At 39.4% G+C, this 22,158-nt stretch overlaps 1 protein-coding gene across 18 annotated transcripts in view; it reads left to right on the top strand.

The window, feature by feature from the left end:
* LOC109683367 (ERC protein 2) overlaps positions 1-22,158 on the top strand; it is a 998,591-nt gene that overhangs the window by 180,680 nt on the left and 795,753 nt on the right. For 15 of the 18 annotated variants that reach the window (XR_012436318.1, XR_012436316.1, XR_012436319.1 and 12 more), the window contains 2 exons: positions 8,024-8,047; positions 8,686-9,102. Coding sequence is in view for 13 of the 18 variants with exons in the window: in XM_074043977.1 (XP_073900078.1) it covers positions 8,024-8,047; positions 8,686-9,102 (441 nt within the window). In the remaining 5 variants the exon portion in view is untranslated. The remainder of the gene's footprint in view (positions 1-8,023; positions 8,048-8,685; positions 9,103-22,158) is intronic. The other 3 variants (XM_074043982.1, XM_074043986.1, XM_074043985.1) reach the window with 1 other exon arrangement.

Genomic DNA, 22,158 nt, shown 5'->3' with positions numbered 1-22,158 from the left:
TATTTATTTGCAGTGTGGTGGAAAGGCCTATTAGAAAATGTAGTCTGCCATGATACTAGAAAGAGAAGTTCTGCATTGTCCTAGGATAGTATCACTGAACTGTGTGTTTGAGACTGGAAAGAAATTGGGACATACTAAGCTATTTAGGTTCCATTCCATTTACATGTGTTTAATGTACAGATGAACTCTTTCAAACTCTTCCCTTTCTGTAGACTGGAGATGGGGCTAGTCCTATGCAGGGCAGAATTTAAAGTATGCAACTAAGTAGGGAGAGAGGTTCAAAAAGACTGGTTAAAGTATAGGTATGAGGGTCAATGTGATGCATTCTATGTGAGCTCCTAGCAACGTGACTGCAGAGAGAAGCCTGGATTTCTGTTGTCACAGCTACTTTGCGCCTTCCATGTGTCTTTCCAGTGGCAGGTTGTAGAGGAGGGAGTTTTCCTTTTGAGTTTTGATTCTTTATGGATAACTGGAGAATAATTCCAGAATCAGGATGGGGAATAAAAAGTTTTGAGCCCTTGTGTAACCTTACACTCACTTTCCTACTTGAAGGGAATTAGCTTTTTTGTGTGCCACCTGTGTCATGAATGCTAAGATTACAGCAGTTTGGTACCTGGGCACGACGTTTGACCAGTTAACACTGTCCTGTCTTGATGCAGGAGGCCTTGGCAAGAGTTTTCTCTCCTGGTGTGCAGTAAAATGGAAGCATCAGCAGGAGTGCTTGAGGCTTAGGGAACTTGAGACCTTAGTCATGGCTGGGAGATCCCACAGATCTCCCTAGAATGCAGCTTTGTAGATTGCTGCTTTGTAGCTTGTAATTATTCATCCAGTGGGGTTTGAGTGACTGCCTAAGAAGAAATGTGTCTTCATGGTTGAGGAGGGATCACTGATTTTATGTAGAGGAACTGAATAATGAGAAGAGGAGGGAATTGGAAACTGCGTATCGTTTTTCTTATTCTTCACTGTGGCTTTGACAGAGACTTCACTTGTATTGAGAACCTGGTCTTTTACAGATTTTTTTTTTTTATTAAGCATGTTTTCAATTATCTATGCAGTCCAATTTCAAGGACTTACAAAGGAGGTCTTAAGTCAGTTGTTCTTGGGGTGTCCCATGCTGTTTAATTACTGAGTGTACTCAGTGATGTAGAAGTGATACTATTTAAGTCATTTCTTATCCTCTCTGTAGGATACACCATGACAAGCTCCTCGGTTGTCTAAGTGTATAGCCACCCCCTTTTTAAAAAAATTATATTCATATGTGCATACAATGTTTGGGTCATTTCTCCCCCCTTCCCCCCACCCCCTCCCTCACTCCCCTGCTCCTTCCCTTAACCCCCCTATCCCCTTGCTACCAGGCAGAATCTATTTTGCCCTTATCTCTAGTTTTGTTGAAGAGAGAGTATAAGCAATAATAGGAAGGACCAAGGGTTTTTGCTAGTTGAGATAAGGATAGCTATACAGGGAGTTGACTTACATTGCTTTCCTACACATATGTGTTACCTTCTAAGTTAATTCCTCTCGAACTAACCTTTTCTCTAGTTCCTGGTCCCCTTCTCCTATTGGCTTCAGTTGCTTTAAAGTATCTGCTTTAGTTTCTCCATGTTGAGGGCAGCAAATGCTATCTAGTGTTTTACCTATCCTCATACCTTCCTTGTGTGTTCTTGCTTTATCATGTGATCAAAGTCCAATCCCCTTGTTGTGTTTGCCCTTGATCTAATGTCCGCATATGAGGGAGAACATATGATTTTTGGTCTTTTGGGCCAGGCTAACCTCACTCAGAATGGTGTTCTCCAATTCCATCCATTTACCAGTGAATGATAACATTTCGTTCTTCTTCATTAGCCACCCCCTTTTCATCTGCTCCTAACCAGGGTGGAATCCAGAATTCCAGAAACCAAGATTTTAGCCTTGACTCTATGTGTGTGTGTGTGTGTGTGTGTGTGTGTGCGCGCGCGTCTGTACATTTGTGTGCATCTTTGGGCGTGTCATTTAACTGTGTACATCTGATGTTCTCATTTGTAAAATAAGGTTGACAAACTAATTTTTTTTTTTTGGTGGCACTGTAGTTTGAACTACAGTTTGAACTGCAGGTGCTCTTACCACTTGAGCCACTACACCAGCAATAATTTAAGCTTTAAATTCTCTTTAAGCTCTCAAAGTTGTGATTCCATGTGAGCAAGTGGGTTACATTTTTTGGAACGTGTTTTGTTTTGTTTTCTGTTGTCTCTGCAGTAGTCATAGCCCATCCTGACTGATGGAGATTTGTACTCTATTCCTGGTACTTTCTAGAGCTTTAGATCTATTAACCTATTTAATCTTCATTAAATGACTTAACTTCATTAAGTTAGTCATATGAATTATTATTCTACCCCTCTTCCAAATCAGGAAACTGAGGCACAAAGAGATTTATTTTCTGTGGATAATTTGTTACCAAAAGTGCTGCTATCACATTTTATTTATTTATTTATTTATTTATTTATCTTGGTGGTTCTAGGGTTTGAACTCAGGGCTTTGTGCTTGCTGGGCAGGTGCTCTATCACTTGAGCCACACTGCCAGTCTGTTACTATATTTTAAAATTCTAATTATCTATGTTAAACATTTACCCAGAGACAGAAAATCTGTTAAATGATTTTTGAAACTTGATTGAATTGAATCTCTTAAAAGTAGAACAGTTGGGAAAGAAAGAGGGGGAAGATGGAGGGAAGAGAGAATCAATTAAAATAAATGAGCTTTCCCACATTCCTTCCCCATTCTCAAGAATATGGAGTAAAAAGAAGATCAAGGCTTTATAAGGTACACATATTTTACTCAAGAATCCCTTTTGTATGAACAAGGAGATTCCTGCTTAATTCTGTATATCTTAGAATTAAAAGAGAGTGAAGATTAAATGTGAACATATATTTGAAAATTTTTCACTAAATTTTAGGCTGATTACCAGATTGTATGTGCTTATACTGAACTCACTTAGTGACTAGTAGAGACTACTTGAAAAATGTTGCTTTTTTTTTGGTGCAATTGGGTTTTGTACTCAGGACTTCGTGCTTGCAAAACAGGTACTCTACCATTTGAGTTACACCTCCAGTCCATTTTGCTCTGATTATTTTGGAGATGGGATCTTGTGAACTTTTTTCTGGGCTGTCCTTGAACTGTGATCCTCCTGATCTCAGTCTCCCAAGTAATTAGGATTACAGGTGTGAGCCACTGGTGCCCAACTAAATGTCTTCTCTTTCTTCTTCCTTTCTTTCTTCTCCTCCTCTCCCTTCTCTTTTCCCTCCTTCTCCCTCTTCTATTTAGTACTGTTTTCATTTTATTTATTTATATTTAATTTTATTTTTATTATCATATTATTGTTGTGCCAGGAGTACATTTACAAAGTGCTTACAATGTATCTTAGTTAAATTCACACCCTCCCTCATTCTCCTTTATCAGTCCTCCCCCTTCTTAGAATAGTTTCAACAAGTCTCATTTTCCCACTTTCATACATGAATACATAATATTTCTCCTATATTCACTCTCCTTCACTCTTTACTTATATCCTTCCCCTCTCCCATTGGTACCAACCCCTAGACAGGACCTGTTTTACCTTCCTTTTTGAAGATAGCTATACAGGGAATTTCATTGTGACATTTCCATGTATATATGTATTATATCCTGAATTGGTTGATCCCTTCTATTTTTCTTCTTTATACCTTAGTTCACTGCTTTTTAAAATTTTTATATTATATTGGATATACATTGTGGCATTTAAAAAACCTTAGTCCCCTTCTTATAGTGATTTCACCAGATTTAAAAAATTCTGTAGTCATTCTTGTCTAGAAAGTACATCACCCATATTTACCTTCTTTACTTCCTTCTTTTACACTCCCCCTCCTGTTATTATTCTTCCATAGTGTGACCTGTTTTTCATTCTTGTCCTTTGTTATTTAGGTGTCTGTTCATTGTTCAGTGGAATTTTTGCCTTGGTATTATATATGCACATGTATTGTGCTTGTCAGTGTAACCCCGTCCCCTTCCACTGCCTTCCTTACTTCCTTGCTTTTTCCTCTTATCCTTTTTTTTTAAAAACAGTTTTCAGTGTGTTTCCTGTGTCTTGTTCCTACATAGATGTGATTTATTTCATTATTATTCACTACCTTTCTTTCCTTCTTTTCCTCCTCCCTGGATCTCTTCTACCAATTCCACTTTTGGGTACATGTTCTGTGTATATATATATATTGGGCCTATATTCCACATATGAAAGAAAACTTATGGCCTTTGGCTTTCTGAACCTGCCTCACTTAAGATGATGTTCTCCATTTCCATCCATTTACCAGCAGATGACAAAATTTCATTCCTTATGGCTGAATAAAATTCCTTTATATATAAATACCATGTTTTCTTAATTCATTCATCAGTTTTGGGACATCTTGGCTATTTCCATAGCTTGGCTATTGTGAATAATGTTGCAGTAAGCATGGGTGTGCAGGTGTCTTTATTGTAAACTGACTTACATTCTTTCATTCCCTCAGATATATCCCTAGGAGTGGTATTGCTGGATTATATGGTAACTCTATTTTTAGTTTTTTGAGGAGCCTCCATACTGTTTTCTGTAGTTTTTTTTTTATTACTAATTTACATTCCCACTAACAGTGTGTTGCTTCTTAATAATTACATACAACATAGAAGTGTCCATCAGAAACACTTCTGTACAAGAAACACCCTGGTTAGGATGAATAATTCTTAATTGTGAGAATTGCTCTAACTGTTCTAAGTGCTTGCCTGTCTGTTCTTACTACCTCACTCCCATTCTTTTCCAACCATCCTAAAGTATTTGTGTTACTTCAGGACAGGTGGTGTAGCGGTTTGAGCAGGGGCATTGGGGTTAGACTGCCTTGGTAAGGGCCTGGCTTTGCCATTTACCTAGCTGGGGAACCTGGAGCAAGTTACTTAATTTCTTTGTATCTCCATATTGTATGCCTTAAGTGGAGATCATAACAGTGGCTGCCTCCAAGGGCTGTTGTGAGGGTTAACAGTCCTTAAAACCTGGCTGGTGGTAGGCCCTATACAGATTTTTGCTGTCACTGGTTAATAGGTTTGGTCTTTCTTTGCCTCTGGGTCTTTACATGGTCTCTTCTCTTTCTGTCTGTATTCAAGGAGAAGACTTTCATTTTCCCTTCAAGACATTGTTAATTGGTGGTCCCTTGGCTTGGGATATCTACTAGATGGCCCTAACCTGGATTAAATCTTCTCTGCATTTCTAGCCACTTGACTATGACTTCTGTCATAATCCTCATCACATAGTATTGCTTTTGTTGGTTTACTTGCCCACAAGGACTGTTTTTTTTTTGTTTTCTTTTTTGGTATTTCATTAGTGTGAGGGATGTACTGGGTAAATATATATTGAATGGATAAATGGACAAATTTCCGTCTATTTTTCTCTCCCTCCCTTTCTTTTTTCCTCTCCTTCTTTCTTCCTTTCTTTCTGTTTCTTTCCTGCTTTTGTCCTTCCCTAACTTCTAACTTCCTCCTTTCTTCACTTCCAAATCTAGCACCTGGTGCATGATCTTCATTATTCCTCTTAGGAATAAGGCAGACATCACAATGATCCCTATATTGTAGATGTGGAAACACAGGCAATTGGCAATTTGCCTATCCAACCAACACCTCCTTTACAGAATTGTCCTTCCATTTTGTTGCTTCTACTCAGAGCATTGACATATTTTCTTTGAAATTCCCTTCTGGCCAGTTAATGAACCACATGAGATAATAAAATCTTTCTTTTGGTCATTTTCAAGAAAGACAATTTCCATTCTGATCATCCTGACTCATGTTTGACTCCAAGTAAACTTTGATGAACTGAAGAATAAAGCCACCTTCAAAGGATGAGATTTGCTGTCATCAAAATATTTAAGCTGGGTATGGTGGCACACACCTGTAATTCCAGCACTTGGGAGGCTGAAGCAGGAAGATCATGAGTTTGAGGCTAGCCTATGTTACATTGAGAGACTCTGCCTTAAAAAAATGAATATTTAAATAACAGAAGAAAGTAGCTAAACCATATTCCTAAGAAGCTTGGCACCACCCATATTACAAAGTCTATTCCTGTGAACTTTGTTTTGATTGGTTTAGGATGGGGCATTGGTGAAAAAAGATTATATTGCCCTGTGGTTTCACCTTGTGTGGTTTGTGTGTGTGTGTATGTGTGTGTGTGTGTGTGTGTGTGACAGTTTTATTGAAATATTATTTATTTGCCACACAAGTCACTCATATAAAGTGTAATATTCATCAGTTTTAGTATTCTCACAACATTGGGCAACTAATAACTTCATCTAATTTGAGAACATTTTTATCACCCCAAAGAAACCCCTACCATTTAGTAGTGACTGCCACTTTCCTCCTTCCCACTCCTTGGCAATCACTAATTTATTTCTGTTTGTGGATATGCTTTTTCTGGACATCGCATCAATGGAATCATACAATTTGTGATTTTTTTATGGCTGGCTTCTTTACCGTTGGCATAATGTTTTCAAGGTTCATCCTTTTAGTTATATCAGTTTTTCATTCCTTTTATGGCTAAATAATATTCCATGGAATTAATATATCATATTTTACTTGCTCATTCATCAGCTGATCTAGATATGGGTTAGTTCTGCTTTTTGACTAATATGAATAAGGCTGCTATGAACATTTGTACATGAATCAGTTGATAAATAGGTAAATAAGATGTGGCATATCTCAATGATGGAATAACATCCAGTTAAAAATGAAATATTGATATTTGATACAATATGGGTAAATCTTGAAAACATGCTAGATGAAAGAAGCCATTATTGCATCGTCCCACTGTCCAGCACAGGCAAATAGAGATAGAAAATAAATTAGTGGTGACCAGGGCTTGCGACTAGGACGAAAATGGGAGTGACTGCTAAAGGGTAACGGGTTTCATTCTGGGGGATAAGAATGTTCAAAGATGTATCTTATTGAGGGTTTTACAACTTTTTGAATATAGTAAAAGCCAATAAATTTTACACTCTACAGGGGCACATTGTGTTATTAAACATAATTAATAATTAATAATCCATATCATTGAATAACAATTGCTTCCTCCATTTAGTATTCTGTGAGGCACTGTGTCACCTGGATAAGAATGTGAGTACTTGTCCCCTGTGTTCTAGGAATTTCTCTATGGATGCTCCTAAATGGGAAAGGAATATGCATACTTGTAAAAAATACAATCCAGTGTTGTGTCACACAGTGCTAGCTTCTGGGTGTAGGGCACAATCAGATATTTTTCAAAACCTCTTGGTATGAGTCGTAGAGTTTCAGAAAGATTTAATAATGTTGACTGCTCCAATGATTATATAACCTAGATACAGTATTATCCATGCCTTTAATGCCATGAGTTCTTTATGGACAGGAGCACTGCCTTACGTCTATCCATCTTGATTTCTGTGCTTAGCCTTGTGTCTGGTCCACAGGCAGGATTATGTGTCTGAATTAATGAGTAACTGCTGATTTTGAAGCCTCCTGGTTTGTATCTGGACATAAATGCCTTCAGGCTGGTGGTTGCCTCTTCTGACTAGCCTGAGAGTTTCCTGAGGTGTTGCTGAATTCACCAAGGGTTTTTTTTGTCACAGTGGTTAACTCCTTGCTTTCCTGGTGTTTTTACCCCAACTTTGTTATAATGGTGACCAGAAACAACATGTGGGTGCTTCTTGATTGTTGTGATTTCCTCTCTGGTAAGACATCCAAACTTTGGATTCTAGGTTAGAGAGATTTGGGAAAACAAAAGATGCAGTAAGCCTCAAAATTGGTTTTTCTTTTCTTTTTTTTTCCTCACATTTATCAAACATCAGTGCTATAGAATGTGCAGCTTGTGGGTCTTTGCACTAATAAGAACTTTTTTTTTCTTTGTCTTTTTTTCTTCAGTGAAGGTATTCTATGTTGATTAAGTTCTTTCTGTTAAATATCCTTTGCTTGCAGTGGGACTTTTCTTTATGTTGATTTTTTGCTTCATTTTTTTTCATTTCCCATGCTGTTCAGTTACTGGATGCCAGAAGAACCAAGGTTTGTCAATTCTTTGCAGCTTGTTTGTTTTGCTCTGCACAACCTCACCTCCCTGTGTGTTTGTCTGTGTCTACATTTGTTCCCTTTTGCTTGCAGAGGCAGTAATCCTGTTTACTAAACCTGTTCACAGCTTTATTTGTAAAAAATAAAGTCCTTGTTTGTGTCTACTTGTAGTGGATGCTATTATTTTCATTTTTAAATGGCTATGAATTTATCATGGAAAATAATGGATTGTAGAATAAAGGACATTTTAGGAAACAAGGAATACTGAGTCTGGAGCATTGTGGGCATAAAGAAGGTGTGTTTTGTGAAAGTTTCCCTCTTAAACCTTTCCCTTCCTAAATTAAAACTCAGTAGATGTATATCTTCCCTTGTGATTGATACTAATATACTGTTTCTGTGTGTGTGTACATTTCTCTTCTCCTAAGACATTTAGAAAACATCACTGAATTAATTCCCCCTTCCCATGTGCTATCCCATGCTTCTGAAGTCACCATGGAGGACTTCATGGCTGGCCCCCTGGACCTCATGATTAACATTTCATCTTCATAGTATGGTACCAGCAGACAGTGCAGGGTATTTTCACTAACTCTTTTTCTCCTTCTTTCCCCTCTCCTGCTTCATCTTTCCCATCACAGCACCTGCAGCTGACTATCCAGGCCCTTCAGGATGAGCTGCGAACCCAGAGAGACCTCAACCACCTCCTGCAGCAAGAGAGTGGCAACCGAGGAGCCGAGCACTTCACCATAGAGCTGACCGAGGAGAACTTCCGGAGGCTCCAGGCTGAGCATGACAGGCAGGCCAAGGAGCTGTTCCTTCTGCGGAAGACATTGGAGGAAATGGAGTTGAGAATTGAGACACAGAAACAGACTCTTAATGCCCGAGATGAGTCCATTAAGAAGCTTCTCGAGATGTTGCAAAGTAAAGGTTTGCCATCCAAAAGCCTGGAGGATGACAACGAACGGACTCGGCGCATGGCAGAGGCCGAGTCTCAGGTCAGCCACTTGGAAGTGATTTTAGACCAGAAAGAGAAGGAAAACATCCATCTGAGAGAGGTAAGAACATTTGCTGAATTTCCCCAAAGCCTTATTTTAAAGTTTAAATATGTTGTCAAGCTACTTTTGCAAGTTGGAAGATTTCTGCAGCCTTGATAAAATTCCCTTTGCCATCTTTGTAACCTTCCTGTCTGCTCATGACCATTAGATTAGAACTTCGTAGCAGTTTTTTTCTTCCTTTGCCACACATGTATTCCATTGTTACTCAACATGTACTCAGGATCCAAACGTGCAGCACATGTTAACTCCAAGGTGGTTTGCGATTGCTTTCCCACACGTGGCTATAGTTTGGGGGACTTTTAAGTATAAGTCTGTTGAGGTTTAGTTGTTTATCAAATATTGGGTCTCTAAAGGAACAAAACAGATAGATGATTAGCAACAAAATGAACAACTGATTTTGGGAGAGGAGTTTATAGAAAGTGAAACATATGGGTATTTCTGGGAAGAATGGTAAAGTGTACAGAGCAATTTTGAAAATTTAGGTTTAAGATAATTTTTGTGTGCAGTTACATTCATCTAGAACAGACTGTTCCAGGTTTTTTGAGTATGTGTGTTGCCTGTAGTGTGTTAAATCATTGGAAGTCCTCCAGAGGCTGTCTCTGTTGAGACAGAATGTTGGGATGCTCAGATAATGGAAAATAAGTAGTTGGTTAAGTCTTAGGAAAAATGTGGGTGATGGCCAGGGTTTGAAATTGTTATATCAGTTCCTTGCCACTGTGGTGGTTATGGATCTTAAAAGTTATCATGCAGCCAGGAATGGATAGCACAGGTCTGTAATCTCAGCACTTGGAAAACTGAGACAGGAGGATCACAAGTTTGAAGCCAATCTGGGCTACATAGTGAGACACTTTTTTTTAAAAAGAGTATCATGCAGGGAACCTTTTTAGAGGAGAGGTGTCACACAGAAAATCGAAAGCCATAAAATGGCATTAAATGGATTTTCAAAATATTTATAGCACCAAACAAGAATTCCAGAGCAGACTAGATTTCTTGGTATTGAGAACCTGTTCGTATGGGCAGCCCTCCTTGTGAGTTACTTGTTTGGTGGTTCAGCAAGCGTGGCTTCCATTTTGAGGTTTGCTAAAAGGCAGTGCTCCCAGGAGATTTCGCTGATGTTGATTGCATTTGCTTAGAACATTTGAACAGACTTCTGCATCTTCAAACCTCATGTCTTTTATTCATCCTTGTTTTGTTTTCATGAGGCCTTATTTACATTCCTGGGAGACCACATGGCTTGATTTCATATCGAGATGTTTGATTGGGCTTGGTCTTCCCATCTGTATTCTAAGAGTGTGAATGTGGGGGGCGGGGTGTGCGGGGATTGGCTTCTAAGATGGTCCACAATTATCCTACCACTTGGGATTCACACCCTTGTGTAATCCCCATCCCAAAGACTTGCATTTAAACAGCAGAACTGGCCACAGTAATGGGATATCAATGCCACTTCCATAGTTAGGTTTCATAAGACTTTGCTTCTATCTTGCAAGCAGACTCTGTTGCCTTCTTTGTTTTCATACTTTAATGAAGCAAGCTTCTTTGTGGAGAGGCCCGTGTGACAAGGAACTGAGAGCAGCCTTAAGCCAACATGCAGTGAGGAATGGAGGTTCTTAGGCTGACAGACACAAGGCACTGAAAACTGCCAGCAGCCACCTAGTGTCCTTGGAAGTGGATCCTTCCACAATCATGCCTTCAGATGGGATGACAAACCCTGGGTTGACATCTTGGTTGCAGCTTTGTGAGAGAACATGAAGCAGAGGACCCAGTTAAGCTGTGTCTAGATTCCTGACCCACAGAAAATGTGAGATAATTAATGTATGTCATTTTCAGCTGTTTAATTTTGGGACAATTTGTTTTGTAACCATACATAACTAATAGAGCGGTACAGAAACTCCTGCTGTCTTATTCCATAGACCTCTTCTAATTTATGAAAGAGGAAGAATAATAACTGGCATTTATCATTTGCCAGTAATTACAACTATGGATTTTGAAATTTTACTTGTGGTATCTCAAAATGTGGTCAGTAGAGGATTACTCTAGTTGGAAAAGCTGCTGCTTTATTTTGGGTGTCAGGGATGATGCTGCATGTGCAGCAAGACTGCAAAGCCAGAGAAGCATCCCTCTGCAACACTGTCCCTCACTCCATGTTGGGATCCTGTGGTCAAGGAGGACTCATTCTTCCATTGCAATTAGATTCTGCTTGTTGGTAGTACTGAATAGATAGTGTCTTGATTCTCTTGTATGGCTCCTTACATTTAAATGAATCTAACTACAACTTAACATGCTTTTCTAGATTGGTTGGTTCTCACAATGGTCTGGTGTAGATACAGCTCATATTTAGAACCTTGACATCAATTTGAGAGCACACAGAGGGAGGTATTGAAAATACAGCCCAACAGAACCAACTAGTTTCCTTGAGTTATCCACTAGCCAGTGGATAGCCCTTATCTTGGCTGATCAAGAAGGCAGAATATGGGAAATGTCTATATAGAAAACTAATTTTAAACTTGAACTCAAACAAACAAAAACTTGGAAGGTTGAAAGAACCCTTCCCAAGAGAAGGGTTGCAGTAACTTGTGAGAGTCTTTTTTTAAATTTTCAGCAATTTTGTGAGCTTACTATTAAATCATTGATAGCCTGAAATTGGGCACAGTTGGAATATTTACATCATGGAAACTGGCACATGACAATTTCCCCTCAGGTTCTCACCCTCTTACTTTGCATTCCCAAAAATCTGTTTACCAGCATACCTTTGAGTAGATGTCATGAAATATTTACCAGTAATATTAGCAAGAGTGGGCACTGCAGAGTTTGAAAGATAAATATTGGAAGGATTGTGAATGCATTAACAACTCATAGTTACCAAAAGTTTTCAGAAGCATTTGTAAAGTTGTTTATGTGTCAGACACTATGAAGAATGCTTTACATTGAATTCTCACAACCATCTATTCATTCACTAATGTGACCATTCATTCTTTTGTTATTCATTCGATAAGTTCTTACTGAAGATCTGATGGCAGATACAACAAAAATAACCACTAATTTGGCTTCATGGTGCTTTCATTCTATGGGGAGGAAATAGATGAACAATTTTTGTAGTTAAATAGAGAAGTGTCATGAAGAAGAGAGTGAAGCACTCACTAGTGACTTGGGTGAGGCCAATTTCATAGTAGGTAATCAGGAAAGGTATTTTGGAGCTGAGACCAGAATGAGAGAAAAGAACCAGTCCGGTGAAGTTCTCGGAAGACTGTTGCAGTTAGGTGGAAGGCCTGTACTCTAGGAGATAGGTGCTATTATTTGGCCATTTTATTGGGGTGGGGTTGGGTGGGGAAACAGGACTGAAGAACAAATGACATCAAGAAGCTTTCCCACTGTCATATACCTAACAAATAGTGAAGCTGGTATTTGAAGCAGGCTTATTCCAGAGACTCTGCTCTTAAACTATTTCAATATTTCCCTTTTCTAGAAGAATCTTTCTCCAAGCATGTTGGGTAGAACGGTCATTTTGAGGGATGTTGATACATGTTATGAGAGTGGAAGGGTTGGGGGCCAGATGAGCTTGGGAAAGGTTAGATTTCAGGAGTGCACTGAGGTCTCCTCACTCTTTAGTATGCACATGGTGTAGATTATTTCCAGTCAGAGCATCAGGACAGGGAGATCTTCTCAAATGTATTTGACTTGTTTTTTTTCCTTTTATTTTATTACTCATATGTACATACAAGGCTTGGGTCATTTCTCCCCTCTGCCCCCACCCCCTCCCTTACCACCCACTCCGCCCCCTCCCTCTCCCCCCACCCCCTCAATACCCAGCAGAAACTATTTTGCCCTTATTTCTAATTTTGTTGTGGAGAGAGTATAAGCAATAATAGGAAGGAGCAAGGGTTTTTGCTGGTTAAGATAAGGATAGCTATACAGGGAGTTGACTCACATTAATTTCCTATGCGTGTGTGTTACCTTCTAGGTTAATTCTTTTTGATCTCACCTTTTCTGTAGTTCCTGGTCCCCTTTTCCTGTTGGCCTCAGTTGCTTTTAAGGTATCTGCTTTAGTTTCTCTGCGTTGAGGGCAACAAATGCTAGCTAATTTTTTAGGTGTCTTACCTATCCTAACCCCTCCCATGTGTGCTCTCGCTTTTATCATGTGCTCAAAGTCCAATCCCATTGTTGTGTTTGCCCTTGATCTAATGTCCACATATGAAGGAGAACATACGATTTTTGGTCTTTTGGGCCAGGCTAACCTCACTCAGAATAATGTTCTCTAATTCCATCCATTTACCAGCGAATGATAACATTTCATGGCTGCATAAAATTCCATTGTGTATAGATACCACATTATCTTAATCCATTCGTCAGTGGTGGGGCATCTTGGCTGTTTCCATAACTTGGCTATTGTGAATAGTGCCGCAATAAACATGGGTGTGCAGGTACCTCTGAAGTAACCTGTGTCACAGTCTTTTGGGTATATCCCCAAGAGTGGTATTGCTGGATCAAATGGTAGATCAATGTCTAGCTTTTTAAGTAGCCTCCAAATTTTTTTCCAGAGTGGTTGTACTAGTTTACATTCCCACCAACAGTGTAAGAGGGTTCCTTTTCCCCGCATCCTCACCAACACCTGTTGTTGGTGGTGTTACTAATGATGGCTATTCTAACAGGGGTGAGGTGGAATCTTAGTGTGGTTTTAATTTGCACTTCCTGTATTGCTAAAGGTGGTGAGCATTTTTTCATGTGTTTTTTGGCCATTTGAATTTCTTCTTTTGAGAAGGTTCTGTTTAGTTCACTTGCCCATTTCTTTATTGGTTCATTAGTTTTGGGAGAATTTAGTTTTTTAAGTTCCCTGTATATTCTGGTTATCAGTCCTTTGTCTGATGTATAGCTGGCAAATATTTTCTCCCACTCTGTGGGTGTTCTCTTCAGTTTAGAGACCATTTCTTTTGATGAACAGAAGCTTTTTAGCTTTATGAGGTCCCATTTATCTACACTATCTCTTAGTTGCTGTGCTGCTGGGGTTTCATTGAGAAAGTTCTTACCTATACCTACTAACTCCAGAGTATTTCCTACTCTTTCCTGTACCAACTTTAGAGTTTGTGGTCTGATATTAAGATCCTTGATCCTTTTTGAGTTAATCTTGGTATAGGGTGATATACATGGATCTAGTTTCAGTTTTTTGCAGACTGCTAACCAGTTTTCCCAGCAGTTTTTGTTGAAGAGGCTGCTATTTCTCCATCGTATATTTTTAGCTCCTTTGTCAAAGACAAGTTGGTTATAGTTGTGTGGCTTCATATCTGGGTCCTCTATTCTGTTCCACTGGTCTTCATGTCTGTTTTTGTGCCAGTAGCATGCTGATTTATTGTTATTGCTTTGTAATATAGTTTGAAGTCAGGTATTGTGATACCTCCTGCATTGTTCTTTTGACTGAGTATTGCCTTGACTATTCGTGGCCTCTTGTGTTTCCATATAAATTTAACGGTAGATTTTTCAATCTCTTTAGTGAATGTCATTATGATTTTGATGGGAATTGCATTAAACATGTAGATTACTTTTGGGAGTATCGACATTTTTACTATGTTGATTCTACCAATCCATGAGCATGGGAGATCGCTCCACTTTCTATAGTCTTTCTCAATCTCTTTCTTCAGAAGTGTGTAGTTTTCCTTGTAGAGGCCTTTCACATCTTTTGTTAGGTTTGCACCTAGGTATTTGATTTTTTTTGAGGCTATTGTAAATGGAATTGTTCTCATACATTCTTTTTCCGTTTGCTCATTGTTAGTGTATAGAAATGCTAATTATTTTTCTATGTTGATTTTATATCCTGCTACCTTGCTATAGCTATTGATGATGTCTAGAAGCTTCTGAGTAGAGTTTTTTGTATCTTTAAGGTATAAGATCATGTCGTCTGCAAATAGGGATATTTTGACAGTTTCTTTACCTACTTGTATTCCTTTTATTCCTTCTTCTTGCCTACTTGCTCTGGCTAGGAATTCCAGTACTATGTTGAATAGGAGTGGGGATAGTGGGCATCCTTGTCTGGTTCCTGATTTTAGAGGGAATGGTTTCAGTTTTTCTCCATTAAGTATAATGCTGGCTGTAGGTTGTTATATATAGCTTTTATAATGTTGAGGAACTTTCCTTCTATTCCTAGTTTTCTTAGAGCTTTTATCATGAAATGGCGTTGGATCTTATCAAAGGCTTTTTCTGCATCTATTGAGATGATCAAGTGGTTTTTGTCTTTGCTTCTGTTAATGTGGTTTATTACATTTATTGATTTTTGTGTGTTGAACCACCCCTGCATCCCTGGGATGAAGCCTACTTGGTCGTGGTGAATAATCTTTTTGATGTGTTGCTGAATTCGGTTTGCCATTATTTTGTTGAGGATTTTTGCATCAGTGTTCATTAAGGAGATTGGCCTATAGTTCTCCTTTTTGGAGGTGTCTTTGCCTGGTTTTGGGATAAGTGTAATACTGGCTTCATAAACTATGTTTGGCAGTTTTCCTTCCCTTTCTATTTTGTGGAACAGTTTAAGGGGGGTTGGTATCAGTTCTTCTTTAAAGGTCTGATAGAATTCAGCAGAGAATCCATCAGGTCCTGGACTTTTCTTTTTGGGGAGACTCTTGATTGCTGCTTCAATTTCATTTTGTGTTATAGATCTATTCAGGTGATTAATTTCCTCTGGTTCAGTTTTGGATGATCATATGTATCTAGAAATCTGTCCATTTCTTTTAGATTTTCAAATTTATTTGAATATAGGTTCTCAAAGTAGTCTCTGATGATTTCCTGGACTTCCATGGTGTTTGTTGTTATCTCCCCTTTTGCATTCCTGATTCTACTAATTTGGGTTTTTTCTCTCCTCATTTTAGTCAGGTTTGCCAGGGGTCTATCGATCTTGTTTATTTTTCAGCATGCAGGTGTAATTCGGTTGTTCTGTCATCAAGGGTAGGGAGAAAAAGAAAAAAAAAAGTCTGGAGACAGTTCTGAGAATGGTATCTGCAGCTGTGGCTTGCCTGCTCGCTGCTGTCAGCCTGCTGTTGCTGGCGGCGTTATTTATGCAGATCTCTGGGGTGAGCTAGCACTCACCTGGCCCTGCAGGCTTTGTTTGCACAGAGTTCTCCTGTGCGGGAGCCTCTGCTACAGGCTTTCCCCTTTCCAAGCACTGGGAAAGGTGATACCGCACCGGCGTTGTCAGGCCTGAATGTTTATTTACAGTTCATGTGGGAGGTGGGTCTTCCCCCCTCTCCTGTGGAGTTTTCCTCCCACCACCACTTTTACAGGCTTTCCTGCTCCTGATTACTGGGCGGTGCTGCTGCTCCTTCCAGCCGCCATGTTTGTGTACAGTTCACATGGGAAGTGGGTCTTCCCTCCTCTCCTGTGGAGTTTTCCTCCCTCCGCCACTCTCACCAGCTTCCCCGCTCCTGGTTGCTGGGCGTGCGCCCCTTCTCCTGCCAGTGCCTCTCGGGCCGCCCAGCTTGTTTATTTACAGTCCCGGGAATGATTCCCTTTCCCCAGTCTTCAGTGCTCAGGGCGCCCCACCCTCCTTCCAGTGTGTCTTTATTGTTCCTATTGCTTATTACTCAGTTTCTCTTTTCTTCCCCGGGTGGAGGTCATTCTGTCCAGGGGGCTATGCTGCTGTGGCCCAGGCTTGTCTGTGGGAGTACCGTGGTACTGCGAAGCTCACCTGGTCTGCGTCTTCCCAAGCCGTCTGGGCGCGGGCAACAGGCGGCCTGGGGGCTCTTCTGGTTTCTCCATTTAACGTGAAGTGGAGATTCTCTGCGCCGGCTGGAGATGTGGAGGAGTCAAAGTTATGCCTTTTCTCAGTGATTATGCCTGCAAAGTGTGTCTCCAGCATCTCTCCAAGATTTCACTATAGGAGGCTCGCTTTCTGCTTCCTCCCTCTAGCCACCATCTTGGAATCCCTCTCAAATGTATTTGACTTGTATTTTCTATTGTTTTGCTGGTGTTCTTTATAAGATATTTTTGAAAAATGCTATTTTGGAAAATAAGAATTGTGCTTTTAATTTGTGATCTACAAAATATGCAATAATATATAACTAGTTGTTTCCCATTGCCAAAAACCTGGGTAATTTCCTTCATTAATTATTCTTTAAAGCAATGCTTATTGCAAGCTGGTTCCGTATTTCCTCCTGAGTTTTAGCATGTATTTCTGTCAGGGTATTTAAAAAAATTTTTAGTAGAAAATGAATCTTACTGATGTCATTAAACTAGTAAGAATAACTCATCTTAAATATAGAAATTGCCTGACCTTTGTTAATTTAAATGAATCTAAAACAGGATTTAAAATGTGCTTGAGGTTTATGTTCCGTGTGCTCCTGATTTCTTTTTCATTATGCATGGTTCAACTAGGTTGAAGCTGGATGGTGAAAGGATGTGGAGTGGAGTGCTAGTGGTTTTATGATTCATTCTCAGGCAAAGGTGTTGGACCTCACATAAACCCCATCTCCTGGCCTCCTTTAGTCTATTGTTTCAGGAGATTTGGAGTTGGCAGGCATTGCATATGAGGTGAAGTGTTTTTCTTTAGTGTCTTCTTGTCTTTCAGTGGTCTGGAAAAGGCTGAGGTGAAATCACTTCTTTGTCTGGCAGGAAACAACAACAAAATGATGGTGATCTCAACTTGTTTGGAAGACCAAAATCATTGCCCAAGAACTACATCTGAGCTAAATGAACCCAAGGGTTGGCTGGGACTCAGTGTTACTCACAAGTGTCATCTGATGCATTTTGATGTAGGTTGATTTGATAAGACAGTGTTTGATGTAATCGTTTACCTTGTTCTCTAGCTTTTTCCACAAAGAGCATATTGTTCCATGAAGAGTATCCAAAATACTCTCATTTTGGATTAAAGGGAAAAATGATTTATATACTAGGATTCTCTTACACTTACTCTGCTTACTGTTTTCTTGACCCATCCTTAGAAGAAAGTCAGGGATCTTTGGACTTGTCATACTATGAGATAGTTGAAGGGAAGGGATATGACTTTTACTGCCATGCTATGGATCTCCTATGCTAATTCATTTGTGCAACTTGATTTTCTTTAGTAGCAGGACCAGAAGAGCATTCAAGTAATTCATAGGGGGCCATGGGTGTACAACCCAAGACAAGCAAAGCCCCTAGGAATTAGGGGCTCTCCTCTGTGCTGAGGGTGGGCAGAGAGAAGTCGGTAAAATGAATTCTTGGTCTCCTGATATATTTATCCAGGATGTCCTGAAGCCAGTGGGAGATCTGCCAAGACATAGGTTGTGATCTAGAAGTTCTTAAGGTTTTAGGCCTTTGTTTGATGGCTCAAATGTCTCATATATAATCTCTGCCCAGATTTCCAGTGCTCCTGCAGTGCACTCTAGTCCCTTCTCTCAAAACTGTATGGCCCCTTTCTCTTTAACAAACTTGTTTGTAGTTGTGATGACTTCACTACAATTTTGCTGATTCAGACATTTCTAATTCTGACTCTACAGATTTAATACATTCTATTTCTACTAACAAAGAATTTGTCACAGAAAATATTCCCAAACACACAACATTTTGTGTGCAAGATCCTTTATAAAGGATTACTTCCTATGCACATTATAAAACTAAACAATTGTTTCCTATTTTAATATATAACTTTTTAACCTGATCAGTATATTTCCAGTCTTCATATAGTACCTGTTCATGCTTAATAAATATTTTGATGAGTGAAAAAAATAGTTTAAAAATATGTAAGGAATTGCTCTGTGGTTTATTAAGTATTGGGAAAGTTCCTATTGATTGTAGAAGCTCCATATTGTTTTATGTTTCCACTATCATTGCTGTATGTTTGGAGCAGAGCAAGAGTTTTGGGGGTAACTTTGACTGGAAAACTCTCACTTTTTTCAAAATGGGTTGGACATCATTGAGCACATATTAAACATACTTGCACAGGATGATGTGAGAACGTCCATGTCAATTTTGTGAATAAATCATGGTTTATTCTGAGGCTTATTCTGTGCCAGGTGCCATACTAAGTAAATATTATTGTCACCATCCATCATTGTACATACTAGGAAACTGAGGCACAAAGTAGTAAGTTGTTTTACTCCCAATCACATGCAGTAGGTGTTGGAGCTCAGATTGGAATCCAGGTGGAATGGCTGTAGCATTTATACTTGTCACTGTTGCGTGCTGCCAAGTCTCAGGATTCACCAAGAGGACATCAAATGGCACTTAAATGCTGCATAGCTTAAAGGCAGGAAGTTGATGATGGACTTCATCTATGGCAGAACTGGTCTTCAAAGGTAGGGAGAATTTCAACACACAAGGGTGGTGAAGGAAGCATGATTAGGGAAAAGATTGCTGAGTCAAGCTGTAGAAGTGGGAACAGCAGTGGGTTTAGGGACATCAAGTTTGGAGCAGCTGCCATTCTGCCTTTCAGAAAAGGAAAGAAATAAAGTGATACAGGTTGCTGGGGATCAGATCACTGGGGCCCTGAGTACCAGACACAGGGGATTGGCTTTTACTCCATATGCTCTGGACAACCTTTGTAAGGCATTTGCCCTGGAGAGTGGTGTGACCACAAAGACAGTTGATAGTGGATTCGAAGGGAAGAGACAAAGTCATGGGGAAGAGTTAGAAGGGTCCTAGGTTGTTCAGGTGACCAGGAATCTGAATCTAGGTGGTGGTCATAAAAGTTGAGGAAAGAGGTCATCTCCACCTACAGCCAGAACCTTCACAATTCAGGAACTGTGTGCTGGAAACTTTGAGGAGGAACAGACAGCCAATGTTAGTCTAGGTGTGGGCAGATGGTGGGACAGTGGGCAAGTGTGAGTTGTCAGCAGGAGGACCTGGGGTTGAGGAAAAACTTTGGATGTGTTGAGTTTGCTGAAATTCTACAGCCAAGGTTGCCAATATAGATGAGAGAATGATTGTGATGTTCTGTCCAAGTACATAAAGCATTTTTGATGACTGGTCAGTTTGTTTTTCTTGCATACCTGACCACCAAGCCCTTAGTTTCTAAGGGCTATCTTTTCTCTTACTACTACTAATACTTAACTACTAGAACTGAATACTCCTTTGTGTCTTTTTCTGAATAAACATTTAATTTTGAATATGGTGTCTCTTGAGATTATGTAGAATTTTCATTGACTGATGCCAGTGTAATATAGATTTGCCTTGTTCTCACTAGCTTTCATTTTCTCCAAGCATCCCATGCAGGACAGATGCCAATAAAGCATCTTTAGAGAAAAATGTTCTCTCTGAATCCTGATTGACAACCCATCTAAAAGTAGTATTTCATAACTTTTACCCTCCCATTGTGGACAACATGGGAAATATATTCACTTTTGAAGTTTGAATGTTATATGCTAATTTCACCCCACATTGATTTTAATGAGTATAATTGGCTACTTTTTTTATAGTAACAGAGACTGGTTGAGTCCCAGAGGGTCATTAGACATAGGGTATTTCCAGTGGCTGAGTAAACAAAGTGACAGGATTGGGGTGTGTGTGGGTTGAGGGGCGGTTAAGACTGGGGAAGCAGTGAGTGTTTGGAGTTTATACTAGGAGAGACTGATTATTGTCCTCATCACCCAAAGGAATGCTGGTTCTCTGAAAAATATTCTTTTGGAAGATGACATAATTTATCATGATCATTTGCTAAAACAGTATACCACTAATAAAAGCTCAGTAGCAAGGATAGACTACAAGCACTTGACTGTGGATACCTTAGTGTATTTCACAAGCTGGCAACGGGAAATTGAGACAGGCTTGGCCACATCAAGGTCGCCCTGTTTAACATGGAACATTAATAACTTACACATGGGAGGGAGGCTTGGTAGTTTATAGAAAATGTTCTATTGATAATTCTGGAAGTCCTGGGCAGAACTGAGCCTCAGAAAAATTAAGCTTTGGTGGCATGTGACATTTACTGAGCATACACAAAGATCATCCTGTGCTAAGTACTTTCTAAGGTGTGTCATTTTTATCTTCCCAATGATATTCTGAGTGGTGTTTTTCTTACCTCTAAGATGAGGAGGCTGAGGCCCAGATGGGTGATGTGACTGACCCAGATTCTCAGAGCAAGTAGTGATGTATCTGGGATTCAAATCTGAGACTGGTGATTCTAGTTGCCTTGTTCCTATCTACTCCTTGAGACTGTTGAGGATTTCAGCCTGATCCAGAGTCGACCATAGACTAGGCTTCTGGTCTTCTGAATTCTTACTCAGGGTCATTTTCTTTGTTAATGCAAGAAGGGAAAAATGCAAGACTCCGTTATATATATGTGTGTATATATAATTTTTTTGTATACTTTGATCTTCTTCCCCCCTCAGTTGCCTTTCTTTTCTCCTGCCCTCCTCCCACTAATCCCTTCTCGGATAGTTGCCTTTTATACTCATGTTCAATTATTATTATTGCTATCATCATTTTAGGTTTAGATTCTACAAATGAGTGAAAACTGATACTTGGGCTTTTTGAACTTGACTTATCTCACTCAACATGGTGATCTCCAGTTCCATCCATTTTCTTACAAATGACATAATTTCATTTTTGTAGGTATAAATAATACTCCATTGTGTATATATACACAATATTTTCTTTATTCATCAGTTGTTGGGCACTTAGGTTGATTTCACAGCTTGTATATAGTAAATAGACCTGCAATAAACATGGGTATGCAGGTATTTCTCTTGTATGTTGATTTACATTCCTTCAGATATATGTCCAAGGGTGGTATAGCAGGGTCATAAGGTAGGTCTATTTTTAGTTTTTTGAGGAACCTCTATACTGATTTCCATAGTGGTTGTACTAGTTTACATTCCTATCAACAGTGTATGTGGGTCCCTTTCCTTCCCCACCCCTCATACTCATCAGCATTTGTTGATGTTTTCTTGTTAATTTCCATTCTGACTGGGGTGAGATGGAATCTCAGTGTCTTTTTGATTTGCAATTCCTTTATTGCTAAGGATAGTGAACATTTCTTCATGTATTTATTACCTATTTGTACCTCTTAGATTTGTCTGTTTGATTCATTTGCCCATTAATTAATTGGGTTATTTTGCTGTTTAAGTCTTTGAGCACTGGATATTAATTCATTGTCTGTTTATT

Source organism: Castor canadensis, chromosome 10, assembly GCF_047511655.1.
Source record: "Castor canadensis chromosome 10, mCasCan1.hap1v2, whole genome shotgun sequence".
NCBI lineage: Eukaryota > Metazoa > Chordata > Mammalia > Rodentia > Castoridae > Castor > Castor canadensis.
This window is presented reverse-complemented; position numbering and strand designations above follow the sequence as displayed.